General features: G+C 43.1%; 1 protein-coding gene across 5 annotated transcripts in view; it reads right to left on the bottom strand.

The window, feature by feature from the left end:
* Nucleotides 1-15,579, bottom strand: part of DYRK1A (dual specificity tyrosine phosphorylation regulated kinase 1A) — a 149,760-nt gene that overhangs the window by 18,601 nt on the left and 115,580 nt on the right. For all 5 annotated transcript variants that reach the window (XM_084843712.1, XM_084843710.1, XM_084843711.1 and 2 more), the window contains 3 exons: nt 9,706-9,798; nt 7,172-7,360; nt 877-1,024 (listed from right to left, as the gene is read on the bottom strand). In XM_084843712.1, the coding sequence (XP_084699838.1) occupies nt 877-1,024; nt 7,172-7,360; nt 9,706-9,798 (430 nt within the window). The remainder of the gene's footprint in view (nt 1-876; nt 1,025-7,171; nt 7,361-9,705; nt 9,799-15,579) is intronic.

The following is a 15,579-nucleotide window of genomic DNA, read 5'->3' as shown; positions in this document are numbered from 1 at the left end:
AGAAAACTTACTACTCAGGGGCATATGTGTGTGTATGCGACAGCACGGAGTTGGACTTATAACTCACTCATTAAATTCAGTACTGTGTTTACCGTGCTACTGCTTCATCAAGTTGAGGTGGGCATTTAGAGCATAGAAGTTGCTGAGAAAGCTCATAAATGCAATGGGAGAAGTTTTCAACTGGAGCACCAGTTTACATCAGCAACCCTTATTCCTTTTGGCTTTGACTGCTGAGAAGCTTGAACTGTGAACCAATTGGGTTAGCAGTCTATATGAGTACAAATTTGAAAGCCAAGCTTTGGCTACTAATACCAAGCAGTTTCAAAAAGATGGATTACTATCTAACCTAAAATGGACTATCAACACATATGGACAATTACTGAAACAGCTGGAGATGACATAGTTGTCAAACTTCCTACTCTTGAAGCAGAAGCATCAATGAGGAAGATTTGGCATCAACCTTGGATACTTTTACAATTTGCGTGCAATTCACTGAGGTGATACTCTGAAGAAGGTAGCTACAGTCATCTGAAATGTGCTGTCTCTGAATGCCACTTAGAAGAAATTAGAGCTATTTTGCACTTATAAATTGTCCCTCCAGTGTAGCCAAAACTGATCCAGACCAGATACATAAAGCACCAGAAGTCCAAGAAATTAGAGAAAAGGTTAAGTAAAGGCTCCTTAAACAGCTTTTCCCAAATCAGGCACAAATTGCACATTTACAAAGATGAACAGATTTCTTTATATTGAAGAATTTAACTTAACTACCTTAGAAAGAAAATGATAATATAAGTTTCAACATTATGATAAAGAGGCAATATGGAGCTATTAGGCTCTCAGGACTACAGAAGTGGCTGAAAAGATTTTTTTTAATACCTATATAATATTTCATTTCGGTGTCATGTTTGTTCATAAGCTCAAGAAGTCGCACTTCAATCTGGGCTTGATTTAGGAAAGCCTTCTTGTTCTTTATAATTTTAATAGCCACCCACTCTTGTTCCACACGGTCATATGCTTTTACAACCTGTAGAATAAAAAAGGCATAAATATATATCATCCCATTATTTGTATGTTAGGATTTCAAACACAAAATCCAGTATCTAAATAAAATACTTCTTCAAAGCAACAGAACTTTAATGATGCAATCCAAATAATGAACCAAATGAACCCTCATACCCAGGCTTTGAAAAGGCTAGTCACCAGGGTAATTATGGTGATGGGCCCTCCACCCTCTGGCAAATGAATGAGATGATGAGAGAGCTTTGCCTACTGGGTGGTATAGAAATGAAATAAATAAATAAATGATGAGGCTCTCAGGTTTTAAGGTTGTATCCAATCATGTCTGTCTGAAAGTGGAACAGGCACTGCTGGTGGAATGTATTCACTCTCTCCCTACAATGCCCCCCCAACCTCTCAAACCAGCTACAGAGGGTTGGGGGACCTTCTACAGCAGGTTTTGGGATGTGTATGGGGTATGCAGGAGGTAGGAGAGGAAGCAGAAGTCCACTTGCACAACGTTGGATGTAGCTATTACTTGTTTGAGACAGATTAGCTCAGCCTTCTCCAACCTGGTGCTCTTCTGAAGTTTTGGACTATCTACGCACAGGCTACTCTAGAACAATCAGAAAGCTAGACACAAAAACGAAAACAGACTATGGAAGGACAAGACTCTCCAGTGGTGGTGACCTGCAAGGTGTGTGCAATGTTTGTTTTCTTGCCTGAGAACAACATGACATACACGTCCAACAAGTGCAAGCTGATCACACTGCTGGAAGAAAAAGTAAGAGGACTGGAGCGGCAAGTGTCAACCCTCCAGGGAATAAGAGAACATGAAGAGTTCTTGGACAGAATGGTCGAACTACAGCAGCAAAGTGAAGTACAGGAGCTAGAAGAGCAACAGCAAGCTGAGGCAGAAGAGGGAAATGCTGAGGTGAGGAAAAATGAAGTAGAGGATACTCCTTGGAAAAGGGTGACAGTTAGGAGAAGAAGAACTAGAAGCCACTCTGCACCAGTGGAGGCAGTAGAACTAGGGAACCGTTTCCAGGTACTTGAGGATGAGACTGAAGGACAGCCTGCAGAGGAAGAATTACAAGGAACCTGCATGACAGCGAGCAAGAGGCTGAAAGTCAGCCAAGCAGAGGCAATGAAACCAAGGCCTACAGCTACAAGAAGAGAAGAGGAGTAGTAGTAGTGGGAGACTCCTTGTTGCATGGGATCAAAACCCAAGTACGTTGTGAAGACCTGTGGACTTGCCAGGTATGCTGTCCCCCAGGAGGACGGATTAGAGACGTGACTGAAGGGTTGCCTGCACTCATAAAGCCCTCTGACAGGTGTCCCTTTCTTCTCATCCATGTGGGAACAAATGATACCGCCAAGCGGAGCTACGAAGAGATCACGTCAGACTTCGACGCTTTGGGAAGGAAACTCAAGAACTTTGGGGCCCAGATAGTTTTCTCATCCATCCTTCCAGTAGTTAGAAGAGGGACAGAAAGGGAAAGAAAAATACTCTGGGTGAATGACTGGCTACGAAGGTGGTGCCGACGAGAGAGATTTGGATTCTGGGACCACAGGCTATACTTCCTGGATGATGGACTATTGGCAAGGGATGGGCTGCATCTCACAAAGGCTGGGAAGAATGTGTTTGGCCACCGCATGAAGAACTTTATCAGGAGGGCTTTAAACTGAATGCTATACGGAAGGGAGACATAAAATTGAGGGTAACAAGGGACAAAGGCTCATGCACCACAACAGAGAGAACAGCTCTAATAGCACCCAATAATAGTCTTCACAAACATGTAGGAAGAAAGCCAGACCATGAAGCACATGGTCTTTGATGTCTATATACTAATGCCCAGAGTATGGGAAACAAACAGAAGGAACTCGAACTCTTAATACAGGAGGGAAATTATGACTTCATAGGTGTAACTGAGACTTGGTGGGATGACTCTCATGACTGGAATACAGCAATTGAAGGATATAACTTGTTCAAAAAGAACAGGAGGAACAGAAAGGGAGGTGGGGTTGCACGGTATGTGAAAATTATCTCTGCACAGAAATACAGGAGGATGAGCTTGGTAGCCCCATCGAGAGCATCTGGGTTAAAATAATAAAGAGCAAAGAATAAAAGGAACATGGTGATCGGAGTCTACTACTGGCCACCCAATCAAGGAGAAGACGAGGATGAAACTTTTGAAAAGCAATAGCCAATGTTTCAAGGAAGCATGATATACTAGTAATGGGGGACTTCAACTTCCCTGATATTTGTTGGGAGACAAATTCTGCAAAACATGGCCTCTCCAGGAAATTCCTGACTTGTGTGGCGGATAACTTCCTCCTACAGAAGGTAGAGGAAAGAACTAGAGGATTGGCTATCCTTGACTTGATCCTAACCAACAGAGATGACTTAGTGGATAAAGCAGCAGTTACAGGAACTCTGGGGGAAAGTGACCATGTTATACTGGAGTTCTTGGTTCTAAAGGAAGCAAAAGCCAAGTGTAGCCAAGCATGTACCCTGTATTTTAGGAAAGCTGATTTTAATCAACTCAGAACAATGATAAGTAAGGTCCCATGGCAAGTGACTCTAACGAGAAAAGTAGTCCAAGATGGGTGGGAGCTTTTAAAAAAGGAAATTCTCAAGGCACAATTACAAACAATTCCAACAAGAAAAAAAGGCGGAAGACAACAGAAGAAGCCAATGTGGCTTCACAAAACGCTAACAGATGACCTGAAAACAAAAAAAGGACACATACAGGAAGTGAAAGGAAAGCCAAGCTACAAAGGAAGAGTACAGGCGGGTAACACAGAATTGCAGGGATGGTGTCAGGAAGGCTAAAGCTGAGAACGAGCTGAGGTTAGCGAGGGATGCTAAAAGCAACAAAAATACTTTCTTCAGCAACGTGCATAGTAAAAGACAGAGGAAAGACATGGTGGTTCAGCTATTAAATAAGGATGGCAGGATGGCAAAATGATAACAGAAGACAAAGAAAAGGCAGAAGTGCTCAATTCCTACTTTGGCTCAGCCTTCTCCCAAAAGAGGGTCTATGACATCCCCCCCCCCCCCCCCGGCAAAGGCAAAGTACAGGTTGAAGGGGCAGGATTGCAGCTTGAGATCGATAGGCATATGGTCAAGGAACACCGAATTACTCTGAATGAGTTCAAATCTCCAGGGCCAGATGAACTGCACCATAGAGTAATAAAGGAACTGGCAGAAGAACTCTCAGAACCACTATTATCTTTGAGAAATCATGGAGGATGGGTGAAGTGCCAGATGACTGGAGGAGGGCTAATGTTGTCCCTATCTTCAAAAAGAGTAAAAAGGAGTAACCTGGGAACTACAGGCCAGTCAGTCTGACATCAACCCCTGGGAAAATTCTGGAGCAGATGATAAAGCAATCCATCTGTAAGCACCTTGAAAACAATGCCGTGATGACTCCAACGTGGATTTCTCAAGAACAAATCCTGCCAGATGAATCTGATCTCATTTTTTGATCAAGTAACCTCCCTTGTGGACTGTGGGAATGTTGTGGACATAATATACCTCGACTTCAGCAAAGCTTTCGACAAAATGTCCATGATATCCTGATTAGCAAACTAGCTCAAAGTGGGCTAGATGAAACAACTCTCTGGTGGATCTACAGTTGGCTACAGAATCGGACTCAAAGAGAGTCAATGGGATCTTTTCAAACTGGGGAGAGGTAATGAGTGGGGTACCACAGGGCTCAGTCCTGGGCCCAGTGCTCGTCAACATTTTTATTAATGACTTGGAGGAGGAGGTGCAGGGAATGCTGATCAAATCTGCAGATGACACAAAATTGGGCGGGATAGCTAATACCCTGCAAGACAGAAACAAAATTCAAAGTGATCTTGATAAACTGGAGTGCTGGGCAGAAAACAACAGAATGACATTTAATAGGGATAAATGCCAAATTCTGCACCTAGGAAAAAGAAACCAAATGCACAGTTACAAGATGGGGGATACGTGGCTCAACAACACTATAAGTTAGAAGGATCTTGGAATTGTTGTCGATCACAAGCTGAATATGAGCCAACAATGTGATGTGGCTGCAAAAAAGGCAAATGCTCTTTCGGGCTGCATTAATAGAAGCATAGCTTCCAAATCCCGGGAAGTACTAGTTCCCCTCTACTCAGCACTGGTTAGGCCTCATCTGGAGTACTGTGTCTAGTTTTGGGCACCACACTTTAAGAAGGATGCAGACAAGCTGGAGAGGGTTCAGAGGAGGGCAACAAAAATGATCAGGGGACTGGAAACAAAGCCCTATGAGGAGAGTCTGAAAGAACTGGGCATGTTTAGCCTTGAGAAGAGAAGACTGAGGGGAAATATGATAGCGCTCTTCAAGTACTTGAAAGGTCGTCACAGAGAGGAAGGCCAGGATCTCTTCTCGATCATCCCAGAATGCAGGACATGGGCTCAAGTGACAGGAAGCCAGATTCCGGCTGAACATCAGGAAAAACCTCCTGACTGTTAGAGCAATACGACAATGGAACCAATTACCTGGGGAGGTAGTGGGCTCTCCCATACCGGAGGCATTCAAGACGAGGCTGGACAGCCATCTGTCAGGGATGTTCTGACTTGGATTCCTGCATTGAGCAGGGGGTTGGACTCGATGGCCTTGTAGGCCCCTTCCAACCCTACTATTCTGTGATTCTATGATTCTATGCTAATCAACTGGAGGAAGGCGAGAACCCAGATTAAAAGCAAGGCTAGGGGAATGGAAGGTTTGGTCTGCAACCCCTGCACAGTCACTGAGAACTGAAAGCATTTTTCCTAACTTGATGGGAGTCCAACTTCAGCCTAACAGTTTAAATGGTAACACTTCTAATTAAAAGTTAAACGTTGCATTTCAAGCTAGCTGAAAAAGAACCTTTGTTAAAACTCCGTAGCTACATCTGCATGTAAAGCTAAACCATGGTTTAGCGCTACACATAAGCAGAAATGAGCCTGTGTAAAACACACAGCTCACATACTTCCCCTTCCTCCTCCAAAACAACCAAGAGGAGGAATAATCCAGGCTTCAGTTTCACATAGGCAGATTCCTGGTTTGTTGTTACATATGAACCAGGAATTGTGGTTTAAAATAAATGCTAGTTTGCTAAACTACAAAACAATCCAGGGTTTGAAGTTGGCTTGTTTAGTAAGTCACTAAAGTTTATTTTAAACCACAATTTCTTGTTTGCACATGAGAACAAGCCAGGAATCTGCTAAAGTGAAACTTTATTCCTCCTTCTGTCTGCATGAGAGGAGGGAAGAGGAGGGGAGAGTGCTTGAGCCGGACGCTTCGTGTGGCATATTCTGGCTCATGCACCTAATGCTAAATTATGGTTTAGCGTTATGTGCAAACCAACCCAATGTGTTTTACAGGTGAGTCCAGAAGTAGGCATCACTGAATAATGCTTACTCCCAGGTAAGTATGTATAGGATTGCAGGCATGCCACAAGTTTAGTCTTTGCCCCATTTTTCTGTGAGCCTTGTACTAAAAATTCTTAAGACAAAAAATTAAAATAGGCATCTTACTAGACAAAATCTAAATTTTCAGCTTTGTACCAGAACTCAACAATGTAAATGTTGTTTAATAATTGAGCTTATATTAAACATATATATTTATTTGTTGGGGCAAAAACATCGTCCTAGGAATTTGGAAAGGGGGAAAATGTCAAAAGCTGTGGAATAAAAATAAATTTCTTGTATTCATTAACTTGCATAAAGCCTGACAATGCAATCATGCACATGTCTACTCAGAAGTAAATCTCGCTGCGTTAAATGGGGTTTACACCCAAGCATGCATGTATGCTTGAGTTATATAATTTAATCTGACAGTATCTTGTTGATAGATGCATATAATATTGTTGCACTATCATGATGGAACTGGACTAAGTAGCTGGCTAATAGAAACTAATGCTTGGCTACCAAGCCCAGCCATAATTTGTAGACCTCTGCTGAGAGCTTTATTTGGGACATTGCACAGCCATTACTGGGTCAACATGATAAACAGTATGTTTTTCCAGTTTGTTGGACCAGATTATATATAACTGGTGAAGTGGCTTGTGCAGACAGTGACTAGAACTTGCAGTGCTTGAAATAAGAGCTGTTCAGGTTACTTCTTCAAGTTGCTTATAACTCAAATTAATGGTTTTTCAATCTAGCATGCATTACCTGTCCAAATGAACCTTTGCCTATTAAAGAGTCAATTTCATAACGATCCATCCACTTTTCCCCATTTTTCACAATGTAGTCATAGTTATCATCATCATATCCATCGTTGTAAACCTTCCGCTCCTTTTTGTGACTCGAATCATCCCCTTGGCCCTGTTGGTGTCGCCGCTTCTTTTTTGCATAGTAAACCTGAGATTAGGAAACATAATTATAGAATGACGTGAACTTGAATCACAACTATTACAATGCATGATCTTGTGTTAGATATACTCCTACCGATGTTTTTGTTATTGTTTTAAAACACTGCTTTATCCATCCACACAAAGAAAAGAGGGGATATTGTTTTAGTGGTTGCATGCCAATCATTTTTGAGGCAAAACAGGATCACCAAAACACAAGGGAGAATTTGCCATATGCTTGAGTGAACCCCAAAATGCAGAAGTAAAATACTTCCAAAAGAATGCAAAAAATCACTTCTTTTAGTTAGGGGGCAAAAGAGGACTGTGCATCCATGCTGCCATCACATTGCTGTGGGATCCTACCTCCATGATTGGAGAGAGAAGGTGCAAGCTCTCACTCTGCTCCATTACCATTAGCAATTGTTCTGCTCTGTGCTAGAAGTGAAGCATCTGCACAGTTTCTGCAATCAGTTCTGCCCTATTCTATCATTAGATTGCTGACCTGAAGAAGAGGCAGAGTGGTGGTGGAGCTATTATGTTGCCCTGGTTGCATCAGTGAGAGCCCTGATCTTAATTACTATCCGGCAAGACGACAAGAGGGAATTGCTTATAGTCAGAAAGAAAGCAGGGTGCTGGACAGCTTTTACCTATCATGGATGTTCTGGCTCTATGATCTAGGCCTGGCCACCATCAAGAGAGATTTTTCTACTCTCCTCCAGGCTTAGGGAAGGTTTGGGAAATTCAGACGCTGCCTTCCAAGGCAGGGGATTGGTTACCTCCATGGAAGAGAGCCTGGCTATAGGAAGAGAAGGATTTCCACCTTCCATCTGACTCAGAGGACGGCCCCCAAAATATCCCCCACAGATGTCCATGTATTAAGATATACTGCAACATTTTGTTGCAGCTGCTACTTGTACTATCCAATTCACAAAATGAAGCTGTAATTTTGAATTTTTAGATGTAGCAATCCCTAAGTTTTACTTGTACCCATAATACGATGTTTGCAGGGATATATATCATTTCAAACTTGAGAGAATAATTTTTAGCTATTCAAAATTACAAGACATCGAAGTCCAAACAACTATGGTTGTGAAAGCATAGTGAGCAGCCAATATGTTGCACATGCAACTAGTTTAGGTGAATATTTAGTAGTTTTTAGATGAATATCTTTCTTAGGGAGCAATCCTATGGCCACTAGACAGCAGCTAGACGGCCACAGGGTATGCTGTTTTCCGGGAACTGACCTCAGAACCCACGCTCCAAGGTCAGTTCCCAGAGGGCCGACCTCCCCCGACTTCCATGCTGCCTCACGAGGCAGTGCAGAACAGCCCCATCCTCCACTCGGAAGAGGAGTGCAGAGAGGCCGGAAAGGGGCGTGGCTGGGGGCGTTCCAGGGCAGGGAGGGAGGAACTGCCTGCTCGACACATCCTATGTGTCGTACAGCAGCCTCCTTCCCCACTCCATGCTCCTGTGGCTGGACAACCGAAAGCGGCCATCTAGCCAAAAATGCAGGGCAGGAGGAGCACGGACGGAATGATCCCCTACGTGCTTCTGCTGCCCTGCTTTGGATAGGCGGTCGCCTCTGAGTTCGGAGGCGGTCGCCTATCTCGATAGGACTGTGCTCTTAGACAGCTTTTTGCACTTCTCCAAATGCTATTCAAGTAGCAGGTATTCCTTTGAAGAACACAATGTAAGACTACTCAATAGTCTGTAGCAATATAAGTCTAGAAAAAAATATTTTTCTCTAGGCATTTTTAATGCTAGTCATTTTTAATGCCACAAGACATGCACTATTTTAGTAGATTAAGACTGCACAACTCAATTAACATCTTAGGGAGCAATCCTACGACCCCTAGACAGCACCTGGGGGACATACGATTTTTCAGTTTCTGCGATCTGAAGTCAGGACCGGGTCTCCGACCTTGTACCCCAGAAACCACACTCCCTGCCCCCTCGTAGCCAGTGTGGTTCTCTCCAGACCATCAATGTCTCCCGCTTGAAAATGGAGTACGGAAACGGGGGAAAGAGGACGGTCCTGGGGGTGGGGAGGAGACCAGGGAAGCGGCGTTATGCAATTTCCTATGTGTGTCCCAGCCTCCTTCCCTTCCCCTTGCTAAAGCCTTCACAGGGCAGACGGAGCATGGAGGTGAGGATCGCCTTTGTGCTCAAGCTGTCCTGCACTGGATACTCAGCAGCCTCCAACTTCGGAGGCTGCCAACTATCAAGACAGGATTGCACCCTTAATACCAGTAAGTTCACTGTGCTGTGGAAATACAAAACATGTTGAAGTGCTACTCATAATAAGGACATGTGCACAAAAATAAAACTCAACTGAATGCATCATGTAGATTTTACCTCATTAATATGTTTGTATGTTTTGATCAAATCCACGGATAGTTTCCTCAGAGGAGCAGTTGCTGGATCACGGAAAGTTTGGGGCATCCGCCTCTGTAAAATGGCAATATCAGACATTACCTTAAGCAGATTTTGGGGGGGGGGGGGGGAGAAGATATCCAAAAATAATGGACTACACTGTTACACACTCCCAAAAAGAATAACAGAATGTTTGAATGATATAATATTACTGGTAACACTAGAAACACATCTCTTCATTCAAAGACAAAATTACCAAGATCACTTAAATAGTTTCATTACACCCAACAGGACTGGCAGGGTTCGTTTATATGTACAAATAAAGTATGTTTTGTTTCTCACCTGCCTTAACAAGGAAAACAGTTTTGTTAAAAACAGAACAAAACTAGAATTTCTGTCCTCCTTTTTAGTTTTTGTGAAACTAAACTGTTTTGAAAATATGGGCCAGAAGATCTAGAAGTAAACAATTTTCTGGACTGTACCACTTTGGGTGGCAGAAGAGAGAATAATATGTTAAATCTATCCCTCTCCCTGTCTCCTGCCCCGCCTCCATTTAAACAAGCACCCTGAACATCTAAAAAACAGCATGTCAGGGAGTAAGGTTCAGCCTAGCCTTCCTGACATGCTATTTTTGTGTGTGGAGTGGTGAAAGAGGGGGTGGGTGGGAAGTATTCAGACATATAATGTTCAGACATGGTGGCCTGAAATTATACCTTTAATATATATCCTTTAATATATTTCTCAACTAGCACCTCACAATTTAGATCTTGCAGCAAACAAATAGAATTCTTTCCACAATAGAACAAAATTCAACATGAAGCATGTCCTTTATTTTTTGTCCCCAATTACAACTATTTCACTTGGCTGATCAGGTTAACAAGAATTACAACAGTATCAAATTATTAATTCAGTTACTCTTATGTACCATCTCTGAAGACTAGTTTGTATATTAATAACTACCCACTACCCCACTGCCTTATTTGAAGAGGTGATAATATCGCTTAGGACCTTCCACTCACCAACATAATTTATAGAAGAGAATTCATATATGCTTTATTGCACCCTAAGGTGACTTTGTGAAGTCACCTTACAGAGGATATATATTTCTGTACCTCTAAAAAATGTTTAGCAAGCTTGGGGGGGGGGTTGTGGGGGTACATTTGTGAACATGGACTGGCAGGCATCTGAAAGAGTGTTAAACTATTCAAGAGATATGTATATAACAAAGATTTCACTAACAGTTGTTTAGACAGGTATAATGATGTATCTCATATTTTCACAATGTACCTGATCTGAAGTTTGTTATTATGTTTTTTCTATGTAAAATGAAAATAAATACATAAATCACAAACAGAGGACAAAAAGTAGTTGTGATATGCTCTGGGTTTTGCTCATATGATGAACTCTTTTTTTTCTCTCAGTCATAAACCTATGTGCCTGTCCATAACCAACACAGATGGCAGAAATGCAGGATGTTCTAAAACTAAAACAAATCCACTGTAGTGCCATACAATAGTCACAAACATTCTGAGACGGTTGAATGATTCCTGCTCCATTGACTAGCTTGTTTCCCTTACCTGAACAGGTGTGTCCGTGACTCACCTGACCAAAAGAGAAAACTGCAGCTGAATGGATAGAGCACACTCAGCAAAAGATTTATAAATGCCAGCTGAATGTTCTGGGCTTCAAGAATTAATTCATGGGTAGCGGTCCTTCAAGCACCGCTCAAGCCAGATAGCACGAAGCAGTACTACAATTATATATATACACACACACACACACACATCCCTCACAGTATTAGAAAATAACAAAACTTTGCAATGATGAAACAAGCAAGACACATCACTACATACAATAAAAGCATAATAGAAATATTGGCTAGCATATTCATTATGAAAATTAAAGTTTAAGTTCTTATTCTTCTTAACCAGCAAAACAGTCATCTTATCTGGCAGGCAAGGTTGGCAAAGCTTAGGTAATCATGTTTGGTAAGCTTTGTGTTCTCCCAGAATCTCTCTACTCAACCATGTAAAGATTTTACTATTATATTCTACCTAATATTAGCTCTAGTTTCTTATCTTAAAGAAACATCTACGCAACTGGACTTTAACAGGCGCTTCAGACCCAGTCATAGCTCTTACACCCAACCTTAAGAAGGCATCTTCCTAACGCAATCAGACTTACAGGTAATCTCAGAAGCACCTTCACAAAGGTCCATCCCCCCATGAGATAAAGAGCTTTATCTTTATCTCATGGGGGTTCCTAATAAGGGTTGGTTGGTTCCTAATAAGAACCAACCAACCCTCCTGCAGCAAGCTCCCTCACCCCAGTTTCAAGAACACATTTTTGTACTTAAAGCTAGCTCATAGCATATATAGAAATCATCACTCTGCACTTAAAATTAGCACACACCGATTATAAGCAGGAAGTAGCATGTTCACAAGAACGAAGTATATAAGGAAGGGAACAATAATACCTCAAAGATAAGGGTGGTTAAAATAGTATGTGAACTATCATGATTTTATTATAAAATAATTCTACCTGGCTTCTCAAAATGTAAGCTACTGAAAATTGCATTGGCTCTCCAGGCTTCTTTTTAAAGTGATACAATAGTAAGTTAATTGAAATTATGAAAGATTTTGTGATTTTAAGCAAATCTCTGAAGTGAGGGGTGTGTGTGTGTGGGGGGGGGTTGCAGGGGAACTCTTATCAAAGTAAAATCATAATTGCCAACAGTACCAGTGAATGTGATCTTTGTGTGGCGATATTTCGGGATTTTATCTGGCCAGCAGATGGAGCCTAAAGTCTGTAAAACAAGTTATCTAATGGTTTTAACTATATTCTTTGTGACCAACATTCATTGAGCAAGAAATACAGGAGAGATATGCTTTCACAGACCTGGTTCGCACAACACAGTAAGCCATGGCAGGAAGTCACCATGGGTTGTTTCAGGGTACCTTCTCATGACATCTGAACCCATAGTGGTTTCTTCACTGCGGGTTGTTTTCCATGAAGAAGCTGTCCTGAGAACCCACGGCTTGTTGTTGGGTTCCTCAGGGTGGCTTCTTGTGACATTTAAACTTAGCAACTTCCTCACTGCTTGTTGCGAATGATTAGAGTGGCAAAAAACCCTGCCACTCCTTGCAATCTCACTAGTGCCACTGCCATCCTCCCGCATCCCTTGTCAGTGCCCTCCGTTCCGTACTGCTAAAAATTGAGAATGAAGGACACCAGAGAGTGTCCTAAATGCGTTCACAACTCTCTTTTTTTCAGTCTGAAAGTTCAGTGCTATGAAATTTGAATAATTTCCCCCTCCATTATACAGCTCTGCCAATCCCTGTCACTGCTCTGAAACCCATATGTATCTCTGACAGCTAACAACAGAGATCAGTGAAGGGAAGCAATAAGCACAAGTGGGGTGGGGAGCTGAAAGGGGCTAGCAGCTGCAGGAGAAGGAGCTTTTCAGGCAGGTGTAATTATTTCAGTAGTACCTGAAGCAGTCTTTTTTTAAAAAAACATGTTCCCTAAAGGCAAGCTGTGAAGTAGAGGATGAAACTGACAAGGACATTGTTGGGGGGGGGAGGGAGATATATCTGTATGCTGGGCTACATAGTGGACAGGTGGTCTTGCGCTCCAGCACACTTATGCAAGACCCCAAATAAAATGTTTTTTAAAAGTTTGGGAACATGTTACTGCGCTCATAAGGGCTCAGAAAATTATATGCATTTGGCAATCTGATGGGGGGGGGGTTTCCCTCATAAACCAGCAATCCCGGTGGACCAATTCCAGAAAGGGTGCTGATGTAGGAAATGAGGAAACACAGATTTCTCCCCCAAAGGTGCCTGGGATACATGCCGGAAGCAGGTGGGAGGACTGAGCAGGAAACGACCCACAGAAAGCCACAGAGCACCCAACCATCTTTCTGAAATAACAAGCAAACCACCAACCACTGTGGCTTATTCTCAGGGTGGCTCAGCGTGAAGTGTGAACTGCTCATAGTCTTGCTCACTAAGCCACCTTAAAACCAAATAGCTCCTGATGATTCTTCAGTTGCAATAATATATACAGTATCCTCAGTAGGCTGGAATATCAGAATGGTACAACTCTCTAAAAACACAAGGCAGCAGTTGATGGTTGAGTGGCTGATGGACCAGTAGATGGTAATAAAGGAATGAAAGGATTATTGAGGGAAGATAGCAAGATTGCAGAGAACCTGAACAAATTATTTGTGTCTTATCTTCACAGTAGAAGATATTGGACAAATACCAATGTCGAAACTATTTTTTCTGCAGGGTATTAGAAGACATAAATCAAACTGAAGTGACAAAAGGTGACATTACAGAGTGAATAGATAAAATAAAAATTAACAATTCAGCGGGTTCTGATGATATATGCACAAGTTCTGAAAACTCAAATGTGAAATTGTTTATTCCTTACACACATCTGCAGCTTGGCGCTAAAACTGGCGTCTGTAGTAGAGGGCTGAAAGGTAGCTAATATAACACCAATCTTCTGAAAAGTGTCTGGTGGGGTGGGGACAGCTAAGAGGTTGCAGGCCACTTAATCTAACACCTGTCCCAGGTAAATTGGTGGAAAGCATTATTAAAGCTAGGATGATTTAGCATATATCATATGCTAAATGATATATGCATATATATAGCAGAAAAGAATGACCTAAAGCATGTAAGTATGAGACCTGCTGGATTAAAGTGAGGGTCTATCTAGTCTACCATTCAGGTTCCTACAGTGGCCAGCCAGCTGCCCCAGGAAACCTACAAGCAGGGTGTGAAAGCCTGGCTGATAGGCGGAAGCAAGGGGGCATGTGTTCACCTGACAGAGGCAGTGGGGGAAGTGTTGGGGGCCAGACTATACAGAGGCTAGGTGGCAGGCGCAGGCAGAGCGCTAGGGGCAGGCCATGCCAGGTAAGGGAACAAGGGAGAGATGTGTAATATCTGTCCCCTGTTCCAGGCCTGTCCAGAGCCAAAGGATGGCTGGGGGAGGCATGACTCCATCATCTGGCCTTCATTTGCTGCTCTGCAATGCCAGGTCTGTTACCCAGAAAACATCCCTCATCCATGACATGATCCTGGATAAGGGTGCAGACCTGGCATGTATTACAGAGACCTGGCTGGCTGAGGCCTCTGCTCCAACTCTGGTGGCCATGTGCCCAGGTGGATTTTCGTATGCACAGCAGCTGAGGGCTGGGGATTGGGGAGGGGGAGTGGCTATTATCTACCGTGAGTCCTTGGTCTTCACCAGACCCCCTCTCCAGGAGACCAAGGTTGCTGAGTGCATGTACTGGAGGTTGGGCCCGAAGGGCAGTCTGGGGATTCTGCTCGTGTATCGTCCACCCCGCTGCACAACTGACTTCCTGGCCGAGGTGCTTGAGGTGGTCCTTGATGTGCATGTGCAGTCCCCTAACTTATTCGTGTTGGGAGACTTCAATGTACATTCAGAGGCTATCCTCACGAGGGCACCTCAGGACTTCATGGAGACCATGGCTTCCTAGGAGCTGTACCCTATTCTAACTGGGCCCACCCATGTAGCCGGTCATTCACTAGACCTTGTGTTTGTTTCTGGAGAAGCGGGGAGTGATCTGGAAGTCGGGGGTATATCCACCAACCCTTTGTCATGGTCAGATCACTATCTGGTGACGTTGGACCTCTTGGATCCACAACCCCTCCACAGGGGTGGAGGACCCATTAAAATGGTCCGCCCCAGGCATCTTACGGATCTGAATGGATTCCTGAAACCGCTTGGGGATTCTCTGGAGCATGCAAATGGCCACTCAGTCGAGACCCTGGTGGGTGGGTGGAATGCTGCAATCACTGGGGCATTAGATCGTGCGGCTCCGAA

The sequence above is a fragment of the Heloderma suspectum genome, chromosome 3 (assembly GCF_057233095.1).
Source record: "Heloderma suspectum isolate Gila_16-S chromosome 3, 16-S_ref, whole genome shotgun sequence".
NCBI classification, from domain to species: domain Eukaryota; kingdom Metazoa; phylum Chordata; class Lepidosauria; order Squamata; family Helodermatidae; genus Heloderma; species Heloderma suspectum.
This window is presented reverse-complemented; position numbering and strand designations above follow the sequence as displayed.